The sequence below is a fragment of the Oryctolagus cuniculus genome, chromosome 5 (assembly GCF_964237555.1).
Source record: "Oryctolagus cuniculus chromosome 5, mOryCun1.1, whole genome shotgun sequence".
Classification (NCBI taxonomy): Eukaryota; Metazoa; Chordata; class Mammalia; order Lagomorpha; family Leporidae; genus Oryctolagus; species Oryctolagus cuniculus.
The window spans coordinates 118434450-118456700 of NC_091436.1; the positions used below are offsets into that span (position 1 = coordinate 118434450).

At 40.5% G+C, this 22251-nt stretch overlaps 1 protein-coding gene across 6 annotated transcripts in view; it reads left to right on the top strand.

Annotated features, from left to right (window-relative positions):
• The window catches only part of PKHD1 (PKHD1 ciliary IPT domain containing fibrocystin/polyductin), a 579994-nt gene that overhangs the window by 544425 nt on the left and 13318 nt on the right, over positions 1-22251 (top strand). For all 6 annotated transcript variants that reach the window (XM_070074011.1, XM_051855614.2, XM_051855618.2 and 3 more), the window contains 4 exons: positions 411-498; positions 9679-9786; positions 18762-18920; positions 22095-22217. In XM_070074011.1, coding sequence (XP_069930112.1) covers positions 411-498; positions 9679-9786; positions 18762-18920; positions 22095-22217 — 478 coding nt within the window. The remainder of the gene's footprint in view (positions 1-410; positions 499-9678; positions 9787-18761; positions 18921-22094; positions 22218-22251) is intronic.

Consider the following 22251-nt stretch of genomic DNA (forward strand, 5'->3'; position numbering starts at 1 on the left):
CTACTGAATATATGCTTCCCAAAACTTCTGGGTCGGAGTTATGGCCTAATAGGATGCCAGTTGGGCTGCTCATATCCCTTGTTGGAGTGCCTGGACCTGATCTTGACTCCAGCTTCCTGCTAGTGTGAACCCTGAGAGCCAGCTGTGATGGTTTAGGTGACTTGGTGCTGGGGAAGGTTCCTGCCACCATATGGGAAATATGAAGTGAGTTCCTGGCTTCTGGCTTTGGCCCAGCCCTGGCCATTTCGGGCATTGGGTAGTGAGTCAGAGGATGAGAACACTCTATCTCACTCCTCTAAATGAATAATTAAAACACACACACAAAACAGCTTATGAGTGTCTTTTCTTTTTAACGTAACTTAAAAAAAATTATTCTCTGAATCCGCCTCTTCCCCACCCCACATTTCCAGAATCGAAGAGTGGAATCCTTGGGACCTCCCTCAGAGCCTTGGACTGTTTTAGTTTCCCTGGAAGGGACATCAGATTCTGTGCTAAAAGGTAGATATCTGTCACTTTCTCATATTGTTACTTTATCTGCACATAAAAATGTTTGCCTCCTTTAGGAATTTATAGTGCAGTTGGGAAACTGAATTTCTTTGGTAATTTTTAAAGAATCTCTTTCATTCACATGTCTATAATGCCAGTGTCTCTGGAAAGGTAGTTTGGGAATGAAATACTGCCTAATGACAGGAAATATTCAAGGAGTCACCTTCTCTTCTCACTTCCCTTGCGTGATAAAGAAGCATTTTTATCATACTTGTATCCTCAATATGATGTAAGCAGAAGAGCATGAGATCTTTGGTTCTCAAATTCCAGTTTTTCTACAGACTAGTCAGTACCCCAGTGACAGACACTTGTTTGATACAGTGTCATGGGCAGGCCTTCGTAGCAATGCCCCAGAGTCACTGCGGTCTCTGTGGGGAAAGACGAACTCCTGCCTTCGATATTATCAACAGTAAATGTGTTGATAAATCCAATAGTACCTGAAACAGACAAGCCCTCAGAATTAATTTCTTCTTTCCATCTGCCACCCTCCCACCTTCTTGTTTGATCCCAGCACCACTGATCTATCTACATTCCTTGAGGTTATATGTATGAAAATCAAAAGGAGTATTATTTAAAATGAGGATTCCTAAGAAACGGCTCAAGATAGTTTGATTAGATATTCTGTATACAGAAAGCATGGATGTGAATTTTAGGACCTGGCCTAGCAAAAAGCATGTACTACATGATTTTATGAGGAAAACATTTTTTGAGTGCTAATTCCCTGTCTTGCTCACAGAAAACAAGCACACAAACAAAATCCTCTTGAAATGCAACCTATTCAAAGAGATAAGAAGGTACCTGCAAGTCTTGTAGTGGACTATGACAGATTGGCAACTTAGAATCCATAAAAATTAGTTCTGCAACTGCAACAGGTTCATCCCATTTTTATTTTAGAGTTTAAAAATACATACTCTTTTATTAAAAACTAGTTCAGTCATTGTGGTTTTGCATTTTAAAACAGGAAAAGATGTGATCCATAGAAAAAAAAAACTTATGGAGAATGTAGAAACATAAAGAAAGAAAGGGACCTAATAAGTGAGACAAAGCAAGGAAGTCAGATAGATAGGCTGGAGCTAAACAACAGAGGACACGGAGACCACAGTGGAGAGTGTGGACTGTGCTGACTGTCTGATGGGAAGCCCTCTTGAAGGGTTTTAAGCAGGCTCCCTTACAAGATCCGATTTCCATGTTTAGAAGACTTCTCTGCTCTGTGGATGGTAGATGTGAGAATTACAGTGCAACTGATAAACCAGCTAGAAAGTAATTGTAGAAGGCCAGGCAAGAGATGACAGTGGAGATAAAAGGTCATTGACACTGAGTGTGTATTAAGATTGAAATCAACAGGATCCACTTAAGTAAAGGAAAAAAGGACTTAAGGGTGACTTTTAGGTTTTGACCTTGGAGTATTGGGTCGATATTTGGTATTCTTCGCTGAAGCAGGGAGCACCAGGAGAGGAACAAAAAGCAAGAGTTTTGATGAGAAGAAGCACAAAAGAAGTACATTCCCACTGTTGAGTCAAATCAAGACTAAGATCTCTTATTGCAGGAGAGATTTAAGTTTTAAGGCAATACAAAGAAGAAGTTTCTGGTGTACAATTTTTTTTTAAAGATTTATTTATTTATTTATTTGAAAAGCAGAGTTACGGAGAGAGAGAAGAAAGAGAGAGAGTGAGAGAGAGAGATCGAGATCTTTCACCCTCTGGTTCACTCCCCAAATGGCCTCAACCACCGGGATGGGCCAGACTCAAGCCAGGACCCAGGAGATTCTTCCAGGTCACCCACAGGGTTGCAGGAGCTCTAGGACTTGGGCCATCCTTTGCTGCTTTCCCAGGTGCATTAGCAGGGAGTGAGATTGAAAGGGAAAAACTAGGCATCAAATGGGTGTCCACAAGTGATACAGGCACTGAAGCCCTTGACTTTAACCTTCTGTGCTGGTCCCTAATTTACAACAGTTTGTAATCTAGAGAGTAAAAGTTTCTTATACTACTACTCACTCCCTTCCAATTGACCCCACACATTACTTCTCCTAGGAGTCTTCTATTGATTGTGTGCAATCAACAGGACCTCTCCCAACACAGAGATCTTTATTGAGAGCTATAAGCTCTCTAAGCAAAATGGGCCTAAAGGTCATATAATACCCTGGAATTTTTTTCTGTTTCAAGATTTTGTACTTCCTTCTCAGCTGAGGGAATCCCAATTATGTACAACCACACTGCATTTCTCGGATTTTACCTTGAGGTGAAGAGAAATTCATTTTTGATAACCTTGGTATAGAGGAGGATGGCTTAGTGTGCCATTCTAAAATCATTTCCTATATTTGAATAAAAGTTGATGGAATCTGTTAAAGCCAAACTAGTTTCAATGCAAAAATTAGTAAAATATCCAAGAAATTCAAGCTGATTAAAAATTATTTTTAGTATAGGTCATGGAAAATATTCTTAGAAAGAAAGGAACTCATCTACATACCTATAACCTCTATTCCAGACAGCACTCAACAAAAATCCTTACAAGATAATTTACTTAAAGCAGTACCACCTACACACTGAATTGAATTGTTGCATAATTATGGCCAAGAGCTAGGACCCAAGTGATTCTCTAAACTAAACATTTATGTAAATATTAGTGTTTCATATTAGAAAACTTTCTAAATATTAGCTTAGTTGTGGTTCAAAATAATAATAAATGTATTCCACATATGCATCTTCAAGAGATATATGTCAATACTGATCAAACACACACACAAACAAAAGGAATAACAATTATTTGTTTCAAGTACAATCATCTGTTATTATCTGTTATTTGCAGAAGGGAAGAAGCAGAGAGTCTTGTCAACTTTTGCAAATCCCTCTTTTAATAAATACGATATAAAACACTGGGTATTTATGTAGAGTTCCTGCTGTTATTATAATGATGTGATATATGCTTTGAGACTCTTCAGTAACATGTGGAAAAGATGTTTCATACCATTGAATCTTTGGTGATTTTAAATTGCTATGATGTGCATATCTTTTTTTTCTTTTTTTTAACTTTTATTTAATGAATATAAATTTCCAAAGTACGGCTTATGGATTACAATGGCTTCCCCCCCCCGATAACGTCCCTCCCACCCTCAACCCTCCCCTTTCCCATTCCCTCTCCCCTTCCATTCACATGAGGATTCATTTTCAATTCTCTTTATATACAGAAGATCAGTTTAGCATACATTAAGTAAAGATTTCTTTTTTTTTTTTTTTTGACAGGCAGAGTGGACAGTGAGAGAGACAGAGAGAAAGGTCTTCCTTTGCCGTTGGTTCACCCTCCAATGGCCGCCGCAGCCGGCGCGCTGCGGCCGGCGCACCGCGCTGATCCGATGGCAGGAGCCAGGAGCCAGGTGCTTATCCTGGTCTCCCATGGGGTGCAGGGCCCAAGCACCTGGGCCATCCTCCACTGCACTCCCTGGCCACAGCAGAGGGCTGGCCTGGAAGAGGGGCAACCGGGACAGAATCCGGCTCCCCGACCGGGACTAGAACCCGGTGTGCCGGCGCCGCTAGGCGGAGGATTAGCCTAGTGAGCCGCGGCGCCGGCCATAAGTAAAGATTTCAACACTTTGCTCCCACACAGAAACATAAAGTAAAAAATAATAGATGATTTTTTAAATGATGATGAAATCAGAACAGACCTATTGTCATGTTTAATCCCAGCGAGAGTCAAGTTGGGAATTGCTAATTTCTTCTTTTTTTTTTTTAACAGAAGATCAGTTTAGTATACATTAAGTAAAGATTTCAACAGTTTGCACCCCCATAGAAACATAAAGTGAAATATACTGTTTGAGTACTTGTTATAGCATTAAGTCTCAATGTACAGCACATTAAGGTCATATCTTTTTATAATTGATCAAATAGCCCTATCCTATATAAACTTGTGAAAATATAAATAACTTGAAAATTTTAGTTTTTCATATTTCTTATGCATTTCATTGACCAGCTCTGGTATTTGTATTAGGTTTGTGTTGCCCAGCCCTGGAAGGTGTGGCCAATTGGGTAGTAAAGAAGCAGATGCAAAATCTCTCCCCCTCTATCTCTGTCATTTTGCCTTTCAAATGAGTAAATAATTCTTAATAAAAAGAAAGTAAGGTAATTAAGCAAATACATCCAAAGTTAACCAATCAGAAATCTGAACGTTTAGAACTTCAGAGTTTTGAATTGCCTGTTTGGATGCTGTCATTCTATGAATTTTTCAACTCCATTTTGTTGCCCTTGCTTAGAAAATGCCTAATATATGAAAGTAACTCATATATTCATCTTAAAACATACAACAGTGTCAAAACCATACATTTTCAACTATTTTTTATGTTCTAGTGATATTTGCAACAGACACCCTTACATGACTGCTAAAACTACCTTCCCCCATCCTGTCTCCTACTGCACAACTTAGGAACTTATTCATACTCCCTGACTTACCGGAATTCCATACCTTACTCACATGCCATTCACATGCCACTCACTCACATACCTTACTCACATGTTATAGTCTGTGCTTTACCATACTCCTCACTGTTGCTATATTCCATACCTTATTATAGTCTATACCTTACTCCTACTCTATATGTTGCCATATTTCTTATATTATCCATACCCAGTATCTTATTCCTGTATTGTACTATACTCAGACTCCATACTTTGTCCCATTCTTGATACCCTCCCCCCATCCTGCATTATGGACCAGTGGAAAAGTATGAGGAATGAGTGAACGGTATCTTCTGTTCATGATTTTTTTGTATGTGTACATCCTGAATTAAGAAAGAAATAATATGTAGTTTTCTGTTTTTTGGATGTCAACACTAAAACATCCTATTTCGTATGATTGAGTTTCTCTTAAGGTCATTGTGAAATTCTCCTTAATTTTAGAAAGAATGGCATCTAAAGCCATTTGGGTTGGATTCTCTAGCTTACACTAAGTATTTCCCAGAGAAAATCAAAATAACAATAGTAATAACATATCTATATGTCTAGTCTAAATCTTTTATTTTACAATTTAACTTGATGCTTGTTTTTTTCTTTTTTTTCCCAGATATGTGAATCCTTTTTTTATTTATTTAGTAAATATAAATTTTCAAAGTACAGTTTATGGATTACAATGCCCCCCCCCATAATTTCCCTCCCACTCGCACCCCTCCCATCTCTCGCTCCCTCTCCCATTCCATTCACATCAAGATTCATTTTCAATTATCTTTATATACAGAAGATTGATTTAGTATATTTAAGTAAAGATTTCATCAGTTTGCACCCACACAGAAACACAAAGTGTAAAACACTGTTTCAGTACTAGTTATAGCATTACTTCACACTGGACAACACATTAAGGACAGAGATCCCACATGAGAAGTAAGTACACAGTGACTCCTGTTGTTGACTTAACAATTTGACACTCTTATTTATGGCGTCAGTAATCACCTGAGGCTCTTGTCATGAGTTGCCAAGGCTATGGAAGCCTTTTGAGTTCTCTGACTTCGATCTTATTCCGACAGGGTCATAGTCAAAGTGGAAGTTCTCTCCTCCCTTCAGAAAAAGGTACCTCCTTCTTTGATGGCCCTATTTTTTCCACTAGGATCTCACTCACAGAGATCTTTCATTTAGGTCTTTTTTTTTTTTTTTTTTTTTGTGCCAGAGTGTCTTGACTTTCCATGCCTAAAATACTCTCATGGGCTCTTCAGCCATATCAGAATGCTTTAAGGGCTGATTCTGAGGCCAGAGTGCTGTTTAGGGCATCTGCCATTCTATGAGTCTGCTGTGTATCCCGCTTCCCATGATGGATCGTTCTCTCCCTTTTTGATTCTATCAGTAAGTATTAGCAGACACTAGTCTCATCTGTGTGATCCCTTTGACTCTTAGACCTATCAGTGTGATCAATTGTGAACTGAAATTGATCAGTTGGACTACTGAGATGGCATTGGTACAGGCCACGTTGATGGGATTGTATTGGAATCCCCTGGCAGGATTCTAACTCCACCATTTGGGGCAAGTCCGATTGAGCATGTCCCAAATTGTACATCTCCTCCCTCTCTTATTCCCACTGTTATATTTAACAGGGATCACTTTTCAGTTAAAATTTAAACACCTAAGAATAATTGTGTGTTAATTACAGAGTTCAACCAATATTACTAGAACAAAAGAAAGAAAAAATACTAAAATGGATAAAGTACTATTGGATGCTTGTTTTTTCTTAGTAGACCCTCATCTATGAAAAAAAATTTATTAGCAATACAAATGAATTTAAATAATCCAAGACAATTACTCAGAGTTCCTGTAGGGGGCCGGCATTGTGGCTCACTTGGTTAATCCTCCACCTGCCACACCGGCATCCCATATGAGCGCTGGGTTCCAGTCTGGTTGCTCCTCTTCCAGTCCAGCTCTCTGCTGTGGCCCAGGAGGGCAGTGGAGGATAGCCCAAGTGCTTGGGTCTCTGCACCTGCACGGGAGACCAGGAGGAAGCACCTGGCTCCGGGCTTCAGATCAGCGCAGTGTCAGCTGTAGCGGCCATTTGTGGGGTGACCCAATGGAAGGAAGACCTTTCTCTCTGTCTATCTCTCTATCTCTCTGTCTATAACTCTACCTGTCAAATAAAAAAAAAGTTTGTCGTAGAGTTCCTGTAGATCCTTTGACTTTTTTTTTTTTTTTTTTTTTAACAGGCAGAGTGGACAGTGAGAGAGGGAGACAGAGAGAAAGGTCTTCCTTTGCCATTGGCTCACCCTCCAATGGCTGCTGCGGGCGGCGCGCTGCAGCCGGCGCACCATGCTGATCCGAAGACAGGAGCCAGGTGCTTATCCTGGTCTCCCATGGGGTGCAGGGCACAAGCACTTGGGCCATCCTCCACTGCACTCCTGGGCCATAGCAGAGAGCTGGCCTGGAAGAGGGGCAACTGGGACAGAATCCGGAGCCCCGACCGGGACTAGAACCCGTTGTGCCGGTGCCGCTAGGCGGAGGATTAGCCTAGTGAGCCGCGGCGCCGGCTCTTGACATTTAATTATAAATCATAGTTGCAGAAAATGTATATTCTTAATATTTTTAAAGATCACATGTCAACATTACTAATGTAACAATTTGCTAGTGTATTTAAGTAATGGATGATTGAGGGGATGTTTTGGACTGCAACGATATTTTAGACACCATAGACTCTGCAGAAACACATTCAGGTAGCATCCCTCAGTAGTCATGTAATCAGTCTCAATCTTACTGCAAGCCCCAAACTCAACCTTACCCCAAGTCGTCCCACGTAGTACATTGTTTATGCCAACTTGATTAGGGAGCTTGTCAATGGCATTTGTGTATTTTATAATAGTGATTTCAAAAATATAATAAACCCTAGATTAATGTACTGTACGTGGCAGGAACTGCCTTGGCTTTTGGGCACATATGCTTCAAATCTGAGAATATTACAGATATATATGGAATCTTGGTAGATCTCTCTAAGGCAAGCTGGTATTTAACGCAAAAGCAAACCCATTTGAAACTAAAGCACTTTCCATGAGGCAGTTTGGCGGCTGTTCTATGAGGCAAACTCACTGTGCTTGACGGACACATTTCGATTAAATGCTGCTTTGTATTCTTCCAAAGATGGGAACAATAAGGACGTTTGTCAAAGGAAAAACTGCAGCAAACGATTTCATGTTGAACATCTGTATTCTGCAGTTCATTGTTTGCAAGAGTTTATTGACCATAATTTTGATGCATATAGGTTTTAAAGAGTCTAAACTGCATTTATCTTGGGTGCCTATCGTTTATTTGAGTCTTGGCTTATTTATTTCCATTTTTCTGGGCATTTTATTTATTTGGGGATTTTGAAGAGAAGAAGAAAAAGATGTTTCCCAAAATGGAAGTTTTAGTTAGCTCTGCAAAATTGATGAGGAAAGACGATGTTTTTACAAAAAGGATTGAGCAATTGAATTGAAAAATGTAACACTAAGCATATTATATCTTTATGATACCTTTCAGCCTTAGTGATATTAAAACAATTTACAAACTTTAAGACCACTCTCCTAACTCTTTGACCACCATAACAGAGTGACATTTCAAAGTAATATGTAGCAGCTGGCAACTGACAAAGTAATTTAGGGATAGTGGAATCAAAAGACAATTAATAGCATTGTGAATTTCATCCTGAGTTAAGTTGGCTTCTTTCGCTTTATAAATAGACAGTCTACTGTTAGAAAATGCAAGCTTTCTTTTTTTTGTATTTTATTAGGGGAAACCAAAACCCAGGCTATCCAAGTTGGAAAATAAGAGTCATTTTATCAGTCTTGTTTGACAAACTGTTGTGGTACTGATCTGTTAACTTGACTCTGCTACCATATAAACTACAGATCCTCTGTCTGAATAGATGGGAGAAACTGATTACCTAGAAAGATAATAACTTTTTTGATTGATATTTAGTAATAAAATAGCCTATCTATATTGGTGGTTAAGAAAACCAACTTTGAAATCTGGTGTATTTGGACTATAACCCCAGCACCAAGGAATTAACTTGATCTTTTATGAAAATATTTCCTATTCTCTATAGTACAGATATCAGCATTTATTTTAAAAATGTACTTAGTTATTTTACTTGAGAGAGAGAGAGAGAGAGAGGGAGGGAATACTCCCATCTACTGATTCACTTCCTAAATGCATGTGATAGTTGAGGGCTGGGGCAAGCTGGGATCCAGGAACTCAGTTCAGGTCTCCCACGTGGGAGGAAGGGACCCAAGTAATTCAGCCATCACCTGCTGCCTCCAAGAGTGTGCATTAGCAGGAATCTGGAATCAGGAATCTGGGACTTGAACTCAGGTACTCTGATGTGGGATTCAGTCATCCCAGGCAGAATCTTAACTGCCAAACCAAACTCCCACTCAAATAATAGGATATTTTATAGTTTTTTTTTTGTGTACTTCGTGTACTACGATAGTGATGAAGCACTGCCTGGCATAGTAGGCTTTCAGTAAATTGCTAGCTGCTATTATTCTGTCTTGGATTGTTCAGTCTAAGAAGATCCTGATGTATTAAGTAAATTCTTTAATTAAAAAACGTTTTTCATTGCCCAATTGCCTGTCTTCAGAAAGACTTGAAGATATTGTCATTGAAGAGAAAATTTGCATCTATTTTTCTTTCTTTCTTTTAGGATACACCCTGGCAGAAACTCAAGATGGTTATGTAAGCTTCTCCAATTTGGCAGTCCTGATTTCTGGGTCAAACTGGCACTTTATTTTTACTGTGACTTCCCCTCCAGGTAATTTCAGCATAGTGTGCTTTTGTTGTCTGTTTCTTTGGAAAAAGCAATCCCTTCTCTTTTATAATTGGAAGAATCCTGTCATGAATAAGACACCATCACAGTTTAGAGAAAAAAATCACTTGACTATCATCAAGGCGTGAGAAGAAAGAGCACATGGGGAAATTAAACTTCAGGAGACCTCTGGTAAGGGGAATCCAAGGGTACATCCTCCTTTAGATGCTAATATTTACTTTGGGGGTTCAACATTTTTTTCTTTTTCTAGGACATTTGATTGGATATTAAATAGATATTTTAATTTAAAGAATCATAGGACATAAATTTTTATTTGTAAGACAGTCATATAGTGTTATGGAATCATCTTTGGATTTTGCTCTCTTCATCACCTCCCTCCCTGCTGAAAATTATTGGGACCATACTCACTAATATCTTAGCACTGGAATCATAGATAGTGTATTTAAATGGCTTATATGACCCCATTATTCTTTTTTTTTTTTTTTTTTTTTTTGGACAGGCAGCGTGGACAGTGAGAGAGAGAGAGAAAGGTCTTCCTTTTGCCGTTGGTTCACCCTCCAATGGCCACTGCGGCCGGCGCGCTGTGGCCGGCACACCGCGCTGATCCGATGGCAGGAGCCAGGTACTTATCCTGGTCTCCCATGGGGTGCAGGGCACAAGCACTTGGGCCAGCCTCCACTGCACTCCCTGGCCACAGCAGAGAGCTGGCCTGGAAGAGGGGCAACCAGGACAGAATCCGGCGCCCCGACCGGGACTAGAACCCGGTGTGCCGGCGCCGCAAGGTGGAGGATTAGCCTAGTGAGCCATGGCGCTGGCCGACCCCATTATTCTTAATAAAATATTCTTAAAATTCTTTAATGAAAATGTATAAGAAGCACTTGTCAACGTGTTATGTAACTCACTAATGAAGAAACCAGAAGAACAGCAACTCTGATTCAAAAGCCATTGGAAGATAATGACTATAAATCCAGGAAAGAAATGCTGAAATAAATTTGCTAAATTAGATACAAGGCTATGAAACTATAACCATCAAGGTTGCATGTATACAGATATTATTTGCATATTACTCAACAAAAATCATCTGTAGCTTATCTGTATTCTAGAAATGAGCATATCAGGGCCCTAATTCATAATAAATATATAATCAAACAAATTCTGGAGAATCTGATAAACTTTGAATTGGCCTATTTGAAAATACTGTAGTATGACATTTGTAAGATCTGCAATATTTTTGCTCTTAATTCTATGCTTGAGATCACTTTTCTTTAACGCAGGCTATCTTCTGAAATCAGCTACTATTATTAAATATTAATTTTTGGCAGATATTATTTTAATCCCTATGAAGATGTACAAATGTATTAATGGAGAAACATGGTCACTGTCCTTGACATCAACTTTTCAAATACTTTGCCTTATACTTTTTTTTCTAAGGCTTATTTTATTCATTTGAAAGGCAGAGTTACAGAGAGGCAGAGAGAAAGAGAGACAGAGAAATCTTCCATCCACTGGTTCACTCCCCAAATGGCAACAACAGCTGGAGCTGTGCCAGTCCGAAGCCAGGAACCAGGAGCTTCTTCCAGGTCTCTCATGTGGGTGCAGCAGCCCAAGTGTCTGGGCCATCTTCTACTGCTTTCCCAGACCATAGCAGAGAGTTGGATCAGAAGTGGAGCAGCTGGGACTTGAACCTGCACCCACATGGGATACTGGCACTGCAGGCTGCACCCTTACCCATTAAGCCACAGCGCCAGCCCCTCCTTATATTTTTGTTTCTTTTTTTTTTTTAAGATTTATTTATTTATTTGAAAGGCAAAGTTACAGAGAGGCAGAGGCAGAGAAAGAGAGAGAGATTGGCCTTCCTTCCTGTGATTCACTCCCCAACAGGCCTCAATGGCCAGAGCTGTGCCGATCTGAAGCCAGGAACCAGAAGCTTCCTCCAGGCTTCCCACACAATTGCAGGGGCCCAAGGACCTGGGCCATCTTCTACTGCTTTCCAGGCCATAGCAGAGAGCTGGATCGGAAGTGGAGCAACCAGGACCTGAACCAACGCCCACATGGGATGCCAGCTATGTCACAGCACTGGCCCCCACTTGAGTTTCTTAATGAATATGTTATAAAGAGTAACACATGCAGAGATAGATATTTAGTCCTAGATTTGTCTGAAATTTAGAACTTTGTCCTTTAATTTCCTCAGTACTTAACTACTAAGGACTTCATCAAAGTTGTTTTAAGGCATAAGTTGTAAAAGTAAGTGTAAAATGGGCCGGCACCGCGGCTCACTAGGCTAATCCTCTGCCTTGTGGCTCCAGCACACCAGGTTCTAGTCCCGGTCGGGGCGCTGGATTCTGTTCCGGTCGCCCCTCTTCCAGGCCAGCTCTCTGCTGTGGCCAGGGAGTGCAGTGGAGGCTGGCCCAAGTGCTTGTGCCCTGCACCCCATGAGAGACCAGGAGAAGCACCTGGATCCTGCCTTTGGATCAGCGCGGTGCGCCGGCTGCAGCGCGCCGGCCGCGGCGGCCATTGGAGGGTGAACTAACGGCAAAAGGAAGACCTTTCTCTCTGTCTCTCTCTCTCACTGTCCACTCTGCCTGTCAAAATAAAATAAAATAAATTAAAAAAAATAAAAAAAAGTAAGTGTAAAATGTAGATAGAAACATTTCAGGAATACTTGTAACTTTCAGCCCCCAGTCATGGTGTTCATATTTGGTAGGCTATTTTTGTGTTCCAACTTATAACTTCTAAAGTAGGCAGGAATTATTTTTCATCTAAATTATTATTCATAATTTTCAAAGCAAGGTTTAGTTGGTGAGGCCATCTCAGAACATTTATAAAGGAAGCCAGCTGCAAAGACAAACACTACATATTTCCCTTGATCTGTGGTAACTAATAGAGTACAAAAAAATGTGTATGAGCAAAATTGGCTTTTTTGAGATTTGATTTTTGTTTACAGCCCTTGTCTCTATTTTTACGAACAGCACTGTTTTCTTCTTACTATTGAATTCTTTACTCAGTGGAGGGTTAAGCATATGATTACAAAATAAGCTGAAAGTATGTCATCGTAAAAATTAAAAGAATGAATAAGAAGGGAAGGAGGAGGGAAAGTGGGATCATGGGTGGGAGGGAGGTCAGTCTGGGAAGTATCAATATGCTCCTAAATCTGTATATCTGGATACATGAAATCTGTTCATCTTATGTAAGCAAAAAATGAAAAAGAATAGATGGAGGATGAAAAGTAAAGAAAAATATTAATTGGCCAACACTTTTTTGCATCATCACTTGTTTTCATCAACACTTATTTACATCATATTGATTAATGGTACAAATCTGGAGAGTAACTATTTCAAAGTGTCTCAGTTTCCAGTGTGAGAACTTCTGATAAAGCAGCATCTATTCACATATTTATGCCAATTACTAAAATGCCTTATTTCTTTTTTTTTAAAGGTTTATTTATTTATTTGGAAGGCAGGGTTATAGAGGCAGAGAGAGAGAGAGAGAGAGAGAGAGAGAGAGAGAGAGAGAGACAGGTCTTCCATCCACTGGTTCACTCCCAAAATAGCTGCAGCAGCTGAAGCTGGGCTGATCTGAAGCCCGGAGCCAGGAGCTTCTTTCAGGTCTCCCACATGCGTGTAGGCACCCAAGGTCTTAGGCCATCATCTACTGCTTTCAGGGCCCTAGCATAGAGCTAGATCAGTTGTAGAGCAGACAGGATTTGAACTGGTGCCCATATGTGATGCCGGCACTGCCGGCGGCAGCTTTACCTGCTACATCACAATGCTGGCCCCTAAAATTCCTTATTTCTAACAGGCTTCAATAAGCTTTGACTCATGTTACTGTTGTTTCATTCACTTATGAATCAAGCAGAGAACTTGGAATAATTTTCATTACTTTCTGTCTTCTCCCTGTTATCTTAGAGATAGGAAACTTACTATTTCTAGTTTAGAAATTTTTTAAAAAATGGAGAAATGAGAAGTTACATAGGTCTAAACAAGTATTGTGGAATCCTACTAAGTCTTTCTTACATATTAATAAATCTAGTATATTTATCGCCTCTGAATTTACTGAGAAACCCCAAGAAACAAGGGCTTCTCTAAGTTTGTGTATTGGCTTTCTTTTTTTTTTTTAATCGTCTATTTACTTGAAAGGCAGAGTCCCAGAGAGAAAGAGAGAGAAGAGAGAAGAGAGAAGAGAGAAGAGAGAAGAGAGAGAGAGAGAGAGAGAGAGATCCTCTGACACAGGTTCACTTCCTAAATGGCTACAATCGTCATGGCTGGGTCAGATCAAAGCCAGGCTCCTGCAACTCTATCTGAGTCTCCCACATGGAGATAGGGGCTCATGGACTTGAGCAATCATCTGCTTTTTGCCCCAGGCATTTTAGCAGGGAGCTGGACTGGAAGCAGAGCTTCTGGAACTGGAATCAACCGCCATATGGGATGCCAGCATTACAGGTGGCTCTTTAACCTACTGCACCACAATGTTGGTCCCTATAGTAGTGTCTTCCCACACCCACTGTCCTTCCTGAAGTCTAGGCTGCAGCTGTTCTGGATATTTCCCAGAGCCAAGGAGTTTTCCAAAGGGACTCAGGATGTCAGGATCTGCTGGGCTCAGAAAAGATTGAAGAAGTCAGACATCCTCCATGCGCCCTCCACCCACCAGCACACACATAGTCTTAATCCACAGTAATTCCAAGTGTAATTGTCACTTGCTTGCCTGGACTGTTCATCCAGATTCACAGGGCTGTCTCATGGCATTGCTCAGTTTTCAGCTCAATTGTCAGCCTCCAAGAGGCCTCCTCTGGGTCACTTCATCCTCAGAACCTTCCGCATTCCTACCCCTGCCTCCAGATTTCTACCCTCACTTTAGTTTCCTTCATGGCAATTATTGCTTGCTACATTGTGGCATCCGTGTCTTTGCTTTTTTTGTCTACAGTCTGTTCAGGATCCTGCATTAGGACATAAGTTCCAAGAAGGATAGGAATTCCACTTGTTATGAACCAGTGAGCATATTAAGGTCATTTTCAATATTGCAATTTAAAAAATATTCTATTAAGATTGTTGACCATCAGTGGTCTCCACCCTGGGAATGATGTTCTTGCTGTAGGCACCCACTGCAGAGCTACTGCCTTGATTTCAGCCTCTGTTGTTTTCTGTGCTCAGCACACCTTTATTGACTGATCTGTATCTATTGTGACACCCGTACCTTCTAAGTTCAGAATCTTCCCATTATCCAACAATCATCAAAATGTTTGCCTGGCATTAAATGTCCACCAAGCAACTCCAAATGTTTTTTAGCATTAATACCAAATATTCTACAGCTCTGGTTTACTAAAAACCAATTTCTGGGGCCAACACTGTGGCGTAGTGGTAAAGCTGCTGCCTGAGTCCTTGGTGCTCCACTTCCGATCCAGCTCTCTGCTATGACCTAGGAAAGCAGTAGAAGATGGCACAAGTGCTTCGGCAACTGCACCCGCATGGAAGACCCCAAAGAAGCTCCTGGCTCCTGGCTTCAGATCGGCATAGTTTCAGCCATTGTGGCCTGTTGGGTAGCGAACCAGCAGATGGAAGATCTCTCTCTCTCTCTCTCTCCTTCTCTCTCTCTCTGCCTCTCCTTCGCTCTCTGTGTAACTCTACCTTTCAAATAAATAAATAAATCTTTAAAAATTTTTAAAAATAAAACTAAAAAATCAATTATATGTTCTTCTTTTTGTCATCATTTATGTGTTTACTCAGCCTTCAAAGCCCCTTCTGCAGGATGCTTTCCCTGATCAAATCAATGGAAAATACCCTTCTAAAGCAAGTGCTTTTCAGTATTCTGGTGGCATATGTCACATTCTAATTTGTTTCACAAATATTTGTTACATGTACTTTATTCATTTAGTAGCTTGGAAATATCATGAGGATGTACAGTAACTTATCCACTTAATGTAAACAATCACTGAACAATTAGTGGAAAATTGGATAAAACAATGCAGAATTTTGTTTTTACTTCTGTGAATTCCTACTAAAACCCACCCCTCATTACCAAACTTCATTGATGTTGTTAAGATGCCCACAAAAAGTAACCAATTTATAACAAACAAGTCAAATATGGTTCAAGCTTGAGATGTTTGCAGAGGAGAACCATTTCTAGCTAATTTTAAATGGAAGATTTGGGATCCAGGCAGCCAGAAGATAAGAGATTCAAGATTTGACTTTGACTTCCAAACAATTCCAGGTTCAGCCCAAGGAAAGTAAGGCAGAGAGAAACTTGGTATAACTTGAGCCATCTTCTATTGCTTTTCCCAGGCACATTATCAGGGAGCTGAATCGAAAGTGGAGCAACTACGATACAAATCAGTGCCTATAGGGCATGCTGGCTTCGTAGGCAGCAGTGTTACCCAGTGCACCACAATGCCACCCTCCTTTATTTATTTATATATTTTTTTGACAGGCAGAATTAGACAGAGAGAGAGAGACAGAGAGAAAGGTCTTCCTTTTTCCGTTGGTTCACCCCATCCCCCCAAATGGCCGCTACAGCCGGCACACTGCGCCGATCTGAAGCCAGGAGCCAGGTGCCTCCTCCCGGTCTCCCATGCGGGTGCAGGGCCCAAGCACTTGGGCCATCCTCCACTGCCCTCCCGGGCCACAGCAGAGAGCTGGACTGGAATAGGGGCAACCGGGACAGAACCAGCACCCCAACGGGGACTGGAACCTGGGGTGCCAGCACCACAGGCGGAGGATTAGCCTAGTGAGCTGCGGCACCGGCTCTCCTTTATTTTTTAGAATTTATTTATATATTTTGAAAGTCAGGGTTACAGAGAAATAGAAAGGGATAAAGAGAAAGACAGAGACAAAGAAAGAGAGGCATGAATTAACTACTTTTAAAATGTTAGCCTTAACTAAGCCATGATCATTATGTCAACCTAAATCACAAAAGAAATAACATCCAGAGAAACAGGTAGAAAGACTCTATAATGATATTTACTTGGGAATACCAGAGCATGGCAATGGGAATGACCTTGCTTAGGAAAACTACAAGGAAGGTGAGGCAAGGGAAAACTTTCAACAGCAAAAATGAAGTAGATATTATGGGATATTTTGAAACAGTAATTTTGGCCACAATGATTGATAACCAGGGTAATGTTAGTCCAAGACTGGATGACAATTGACAGGGAGATGTCCTTGTAGACAGATGTTTTTGTATAAAGTTGTGGTGAAAGTCTCTGTGTGGGCCAGCGCCTCGGCTCACTAGGCTAATCCTCCGCCTTGCAGCGCCGGCACACCGGGTTCTAGTCCCGGTCGGGGCGCTGGATTCTGTCTCAGTTGCCCCTCTTCCAGGCCAGCTCTCTGCTGTGGCCAGGGAGTACAGTGGAAGATGGCCCAAGTCCTTGGGCCCTGCACCCCATGGGAGACCAGGATAAGTACCTGGCTCCTGTCATCGGATCAGCGCGCCGGCCGCGGTGGCCATTGGAGGGTGAACCAACGGCAAAGGAAGACCTTTCTCTCTGTCTCGCTCTCTCTCACTGTCCACTCTGCCTGTCAAAAAAAAAAAAAAAGTCTCTGTGTGAACACTTGTTTTGGCAATCACTCGTGATTATTACTGTTAGGTAATTATGCACAGGAAGTCTTTCTCCAAAACCTCCTGGCTGTATTTTTGTTAGGGATGGCTAGGGTGACTCCATTTTGACTCTGCTATCTTTTTTGTTCTTTTTTTTTGGTTTTGTTTTTCACTTTCAAAATTTTATATCAAGATATAATTGACATGTGTATTTAAAGCATATTTGTTTAATTTTAATGAATGTGTACTAAGAGATCATCACCATAATTAAAGTTATAAATATATTCATCATGCCCAAAATTATGAGCAACTATAAAAATTTTTGCTTATTAAATTGATTTGCTGTAAAATGTACCTTTTTGGTATTTACTTTCATGATTTCAAATATATGTATGGTGTAATATAACTACTACCACAACTGGGATACACATCACTTCTGTCAAATAAAAAATCTCCCTCATGCTGTTCCTGTTTTCACATTTTCTTCTTCCCCTTGGTACCCTGTGGCAACCAGTGATCTGTTCTGGAGTGTCATAGAACTGGAATCATATAACATACATGAGATGGGCTTATCTCACTTACTTTAATTCCTTTGATGTCCATCTTAGCTGTTATTGGTTATTAATAGTCCCCCTAGCCTTCTTGCCCACCCTTTGTTTATTCATTCTCCTGTTCAAGGACACATTTGGGTTGTTTCTGGGTTCTGGTAACAGTGAATGAAGCTGCAATAAACATTTACATACAGGATTTTGAGTATATCAATACATTTTTTTTTAGTTTCTTTCCCAATTATGTCCAAAATAATGATGAGAGAAGAACCAAAATTTTCAGACTACAAAATGAGGAAATTGGGAAGAGTTTCAAATGAATTCTTAGGTAGACAAGAAGTCTCCATTTCCCTCCATCATCCATGGCCCGAGCAGCTCCATCTGCCATTGCTTTGCTTCCAGTTTTCCAGATAATGACATTCTTTTGGACATTAGTAAGTCCCTTGATTCTTTAGTAGGAGTCTCTATACTCCTGTTTTGATGTGTCATATGCCATATTTTAAGTAGACACATGTATCAGGACAACTAATTTCATGTATCCCAGACCTGGGAACATTTTTTTCTACTTACAAGAGTATCTAAGCTGCAGTTTTGCAATGGGAGAAGGTAGGTCTGAGAATAAAAGGAAATAGTTAGAATTACCTATCAGTAATGGACAGAATCTGTAAGAATGATTATGAGTTATTGTTGGAATTGTATAGTTCTTAGAAATATAAATATTGAATTTATTATTAATTCATTTATCTGGTCATTTAACACAATAAAAATTTATTGAACATCCATTATGTTTTAGGCACTGTTTTAAGTTTCTCTTTTCCACAACTTTTTTACATTAGCATCTGGTTAACGTATTATTGAAATTTTATTTATTGATTTATTTTACAGGAGTCAATTTTACAGCTCGATCCAGACAGTTTGCTGTTTTGCCAGTGACTGAGAAGGAGAGCTCAACCATCATCTTGTCTGCGTCACTGTGCTCAGTGGCATCATGGCTGGCTTTGATCTGTCTGGTTTGTTGTTGGTTCAAGAAGAAAAAAAACAGAAGTATGTGTGTTTTTTTTTTTCCTTTTTGGAAATTAAATATCTTAGGAAAATGTCTTATACATTAATGATTCCTTTTCTTCCTGAAAAAGAATTTGTATGAGCTTCTGCAGGATATAAAAACCAAATGAACCAAACGAGTCAATTAATATAATAGACGTAAGGTTTGCCTGTCCTTAAATAATAAAACTAGGTCATATTTATTGAATATTCACTCTGGACCAGGTTCTAAGTACTTTAGATAATGAACCTATTTAGTCCTTGCAACAACCAAATGAAAGGTAGCTGCTAATATCATGCCTGAATTATGGATGCAGACAATGAGGCAAAGAAAGGGTAAGTTGCAAACAGCCTGGCAATTTGCGTCCAGATTCCACTCTATGAAACACTGCTTCACTGCCAGGTGACCCTCCGTATGATGTTTAGGAAGCAAAGGAAAATGGTCCTTTGCCTCTCTAAAAGTGAAGAGAGAGAGAGTGCCTGGTGTGTTTTCTCTAGAAGTGTAGAAATTAAGTCGTCCTCATGTCTAAAAAACAGTATCTGGCATGAAGAATATGTGTGTCTATGTGTGTGTATTTATATGTGTATATATATATATATTCAAATTTCTATCTATTTGAAAAGCAGAAGGAGAGAGAGATAGAAAGACAGACACAGAAACACATTTCCCATCTGCCAGTTCATTACCCAAATGGCCACAACAGCAGGCTGGACTAGGCTAAAGCTGGGATCTAAGAACATAACCTTAAGCTATCATCTGCTGCCTCCAAGGGTATTTATTAACAGAAAGCTGGAATCAGGACCAGAACTGGTTTTTGAACATAGACATTCTGATATGGGATGTGGCCATCCCAAATGCTGTCTTAGCTGTGATACCTACCTCCTAAAATACATTTTTAATGAATGTATTTGTTAAATAGATAGATAGAATGTGAAGTATCTCTCAGAGGTAGACTGAAAATATAAAGATTTCAAAAGCACACAGAGTGGGCAGCATTGTGGTATAAGGCTAATAAAGCTATTGCCTCTGAGGCCAGTATCCAAAATAGGCACTGTTTACTGGCTGGGCTGCTCCACTTCTAGTCCAGCTCCCTGATAATGTCCTGGAAAAGGCAGCAGAAGATAGCCCAAGTACTTGGGCTTCTGCCATTCATGTGGGAGATCTGGATGAAGCTCCTGGCTCCTGGCTTTGTCTTAACCCAGCCCTGGACATTGCAGTCATCTGGGGGAGTGAGCCAGTGGATAGATCTCACACTCTCTCTCTCTCTTTCTCCCTTCCTCCCTCCCTCTCTAAATGTGTGTGTCTGCACCTCCCTCTCTCTTTCTGTGACTCTGACTTTCAAATAAATAAATAAATAAATAAATCTTTAAAAAAAAACCACATGTCTGCTTGGTGCTTTAGATTTTACCAATGTCTGATTCCTGGTTTTGATATCATGCTATAATTACACAGGCTGAAAATGAATGGAGAAGGCTGGGTGAAAAGGCATATATTATCCCTGTATATTTCTTGGCTGCTTCTTCTTCTTCTTTTTTTTTTTTTTTTTTTTTTTTGACAGGCAGAGTGGCCAGTGAGAGACAGAGAGAGAAAGGTCTTCCTTTATCGTTGGTTCACCCCCCAATGGCTGCCGTGGCCAGCGCACTGCGCTGATCCGAAGCCAGGAGCCAGGTGTTTCTCCTGGTCTCCCATGTGGGTGCAGGGCCCAAGGACTTGGGCCATCCTCCACTGCACTCCTGGGCCACAGCAAAGAGTTGGACTGGAAGAGGAGCAACCAGGACAGAATCCGGCGCCCCGACTGGGACTAGAACCCGGTGTGCTGGTGCCACAGGCGGAGGATTAGCCTATTGAGCCACAGTGCTGGCCTCTTGGCTTCTTCTTTTGAGTCTATAATTATCTGTACTTATTTCAAATAAAAGTAAAAAAAAAGTATTAGTAATATTTTGTTTCTAACTAGTTCTGTGCAACATAAATATAACATGAGCCACAAATGTGAAGCACATTGTATTGTTCTTTTCTTTTTTTTTTTAAGACCTATTTTATTTATTTGAAAGACAGAGTTACAGAGAGAGGTAGAGACAGAGAGGTCTTCCATCCACTGGTTCACTCCCCAAATGGCTGCAATGGCTGGAGCTGCGCTGATCTGAAGCCAGGAGCCAGGAGCTTCCTCTGGGTCTCCCACTGCATTCCCAGACCGTAGCAGACTGGATTGGAAGAGGAACAGCAGGGACTAGAACCAGCACCCATATGGAATGCCAGCGTTGTAAGCTAGGGCTTTAACACGCTGCACCACAGCACCGGCCCCAATGTTCTTTTCTTTTTAAGATTTATTTATTTTTTTGAAAGGCAGAGTGACAGAGAGGGAGAGACAGAGAGAAATATCCTTACCTCTGCTGGTTTACTCCCCAATAGCTGCAACAGCTGGGACTCCTCCAGGCTGAAGCCAGCAGTCTGGAACTTCATCCTGGTCTCCTCTGTAGGTGGCAGGAACCCAAGTACTTGGGTCACTTCTGCTCCTTTCCCAGCACATTAGCAGGGGTCTGGATCAGAAGCAAGGAGAGAGGACTCAGGCTGGTGCTCATATGGGGTGCTGGCATCACAGGCAGTCAGGCAGTGTTTTAACCAGAGTCGACCCCACTGTAATGTTCTAATACCACTTAACCCAGTGCATCAAATATTATTTCAACAAATAATGGATATAAAACCTTAGATATTTTACATTTTATCAAGAGCAGCTGTGTATTTTATATGAGTGCTCCCAGCACATCTCAATTTGAAGTAGGCACATTTGAATCATCAGTAATGACCTGTGGCTACAACCGTATGGGACAGTTCAGATTCATACTGCAAAGCTGATCAGATTGAAATTTGCATCATTATTTCTTAAGATCTGAATTGCGTTCTATTCTATATTTGAGGATACTTCTAAAAGTTTGTTAAAAGTGGAACCAAGTTTGTATCTATTTTAGTAAAAATATTTGAAATCATGCATAGCTTTTCAAAATATATATAATATCCAGGACCTTTTTAAAGACCCATTTTATATCTCAATGATGAATGGGGTTGAGGAGTACAAGAGAAACTTCTTAGAACTTACAGCCCACTTGCAAATAGTAACGTCCGTTTTATATTAAAAAAAAAACAAACTAAAAGTCCTGTTTTTATTTCCATGAATGCAGAAACAAAACCTGAGGAGATATCTGAATCTCAGGCTAATGATCCAAAGAATCATATCCAAGTCTCCTCCAAACGTCAAGGATCACACGTAGATACTGCGAAAGAAGACATTGTGATGGGAGAAGGTGAGCTTGTACCACGGGGATGGTTACCACAGGA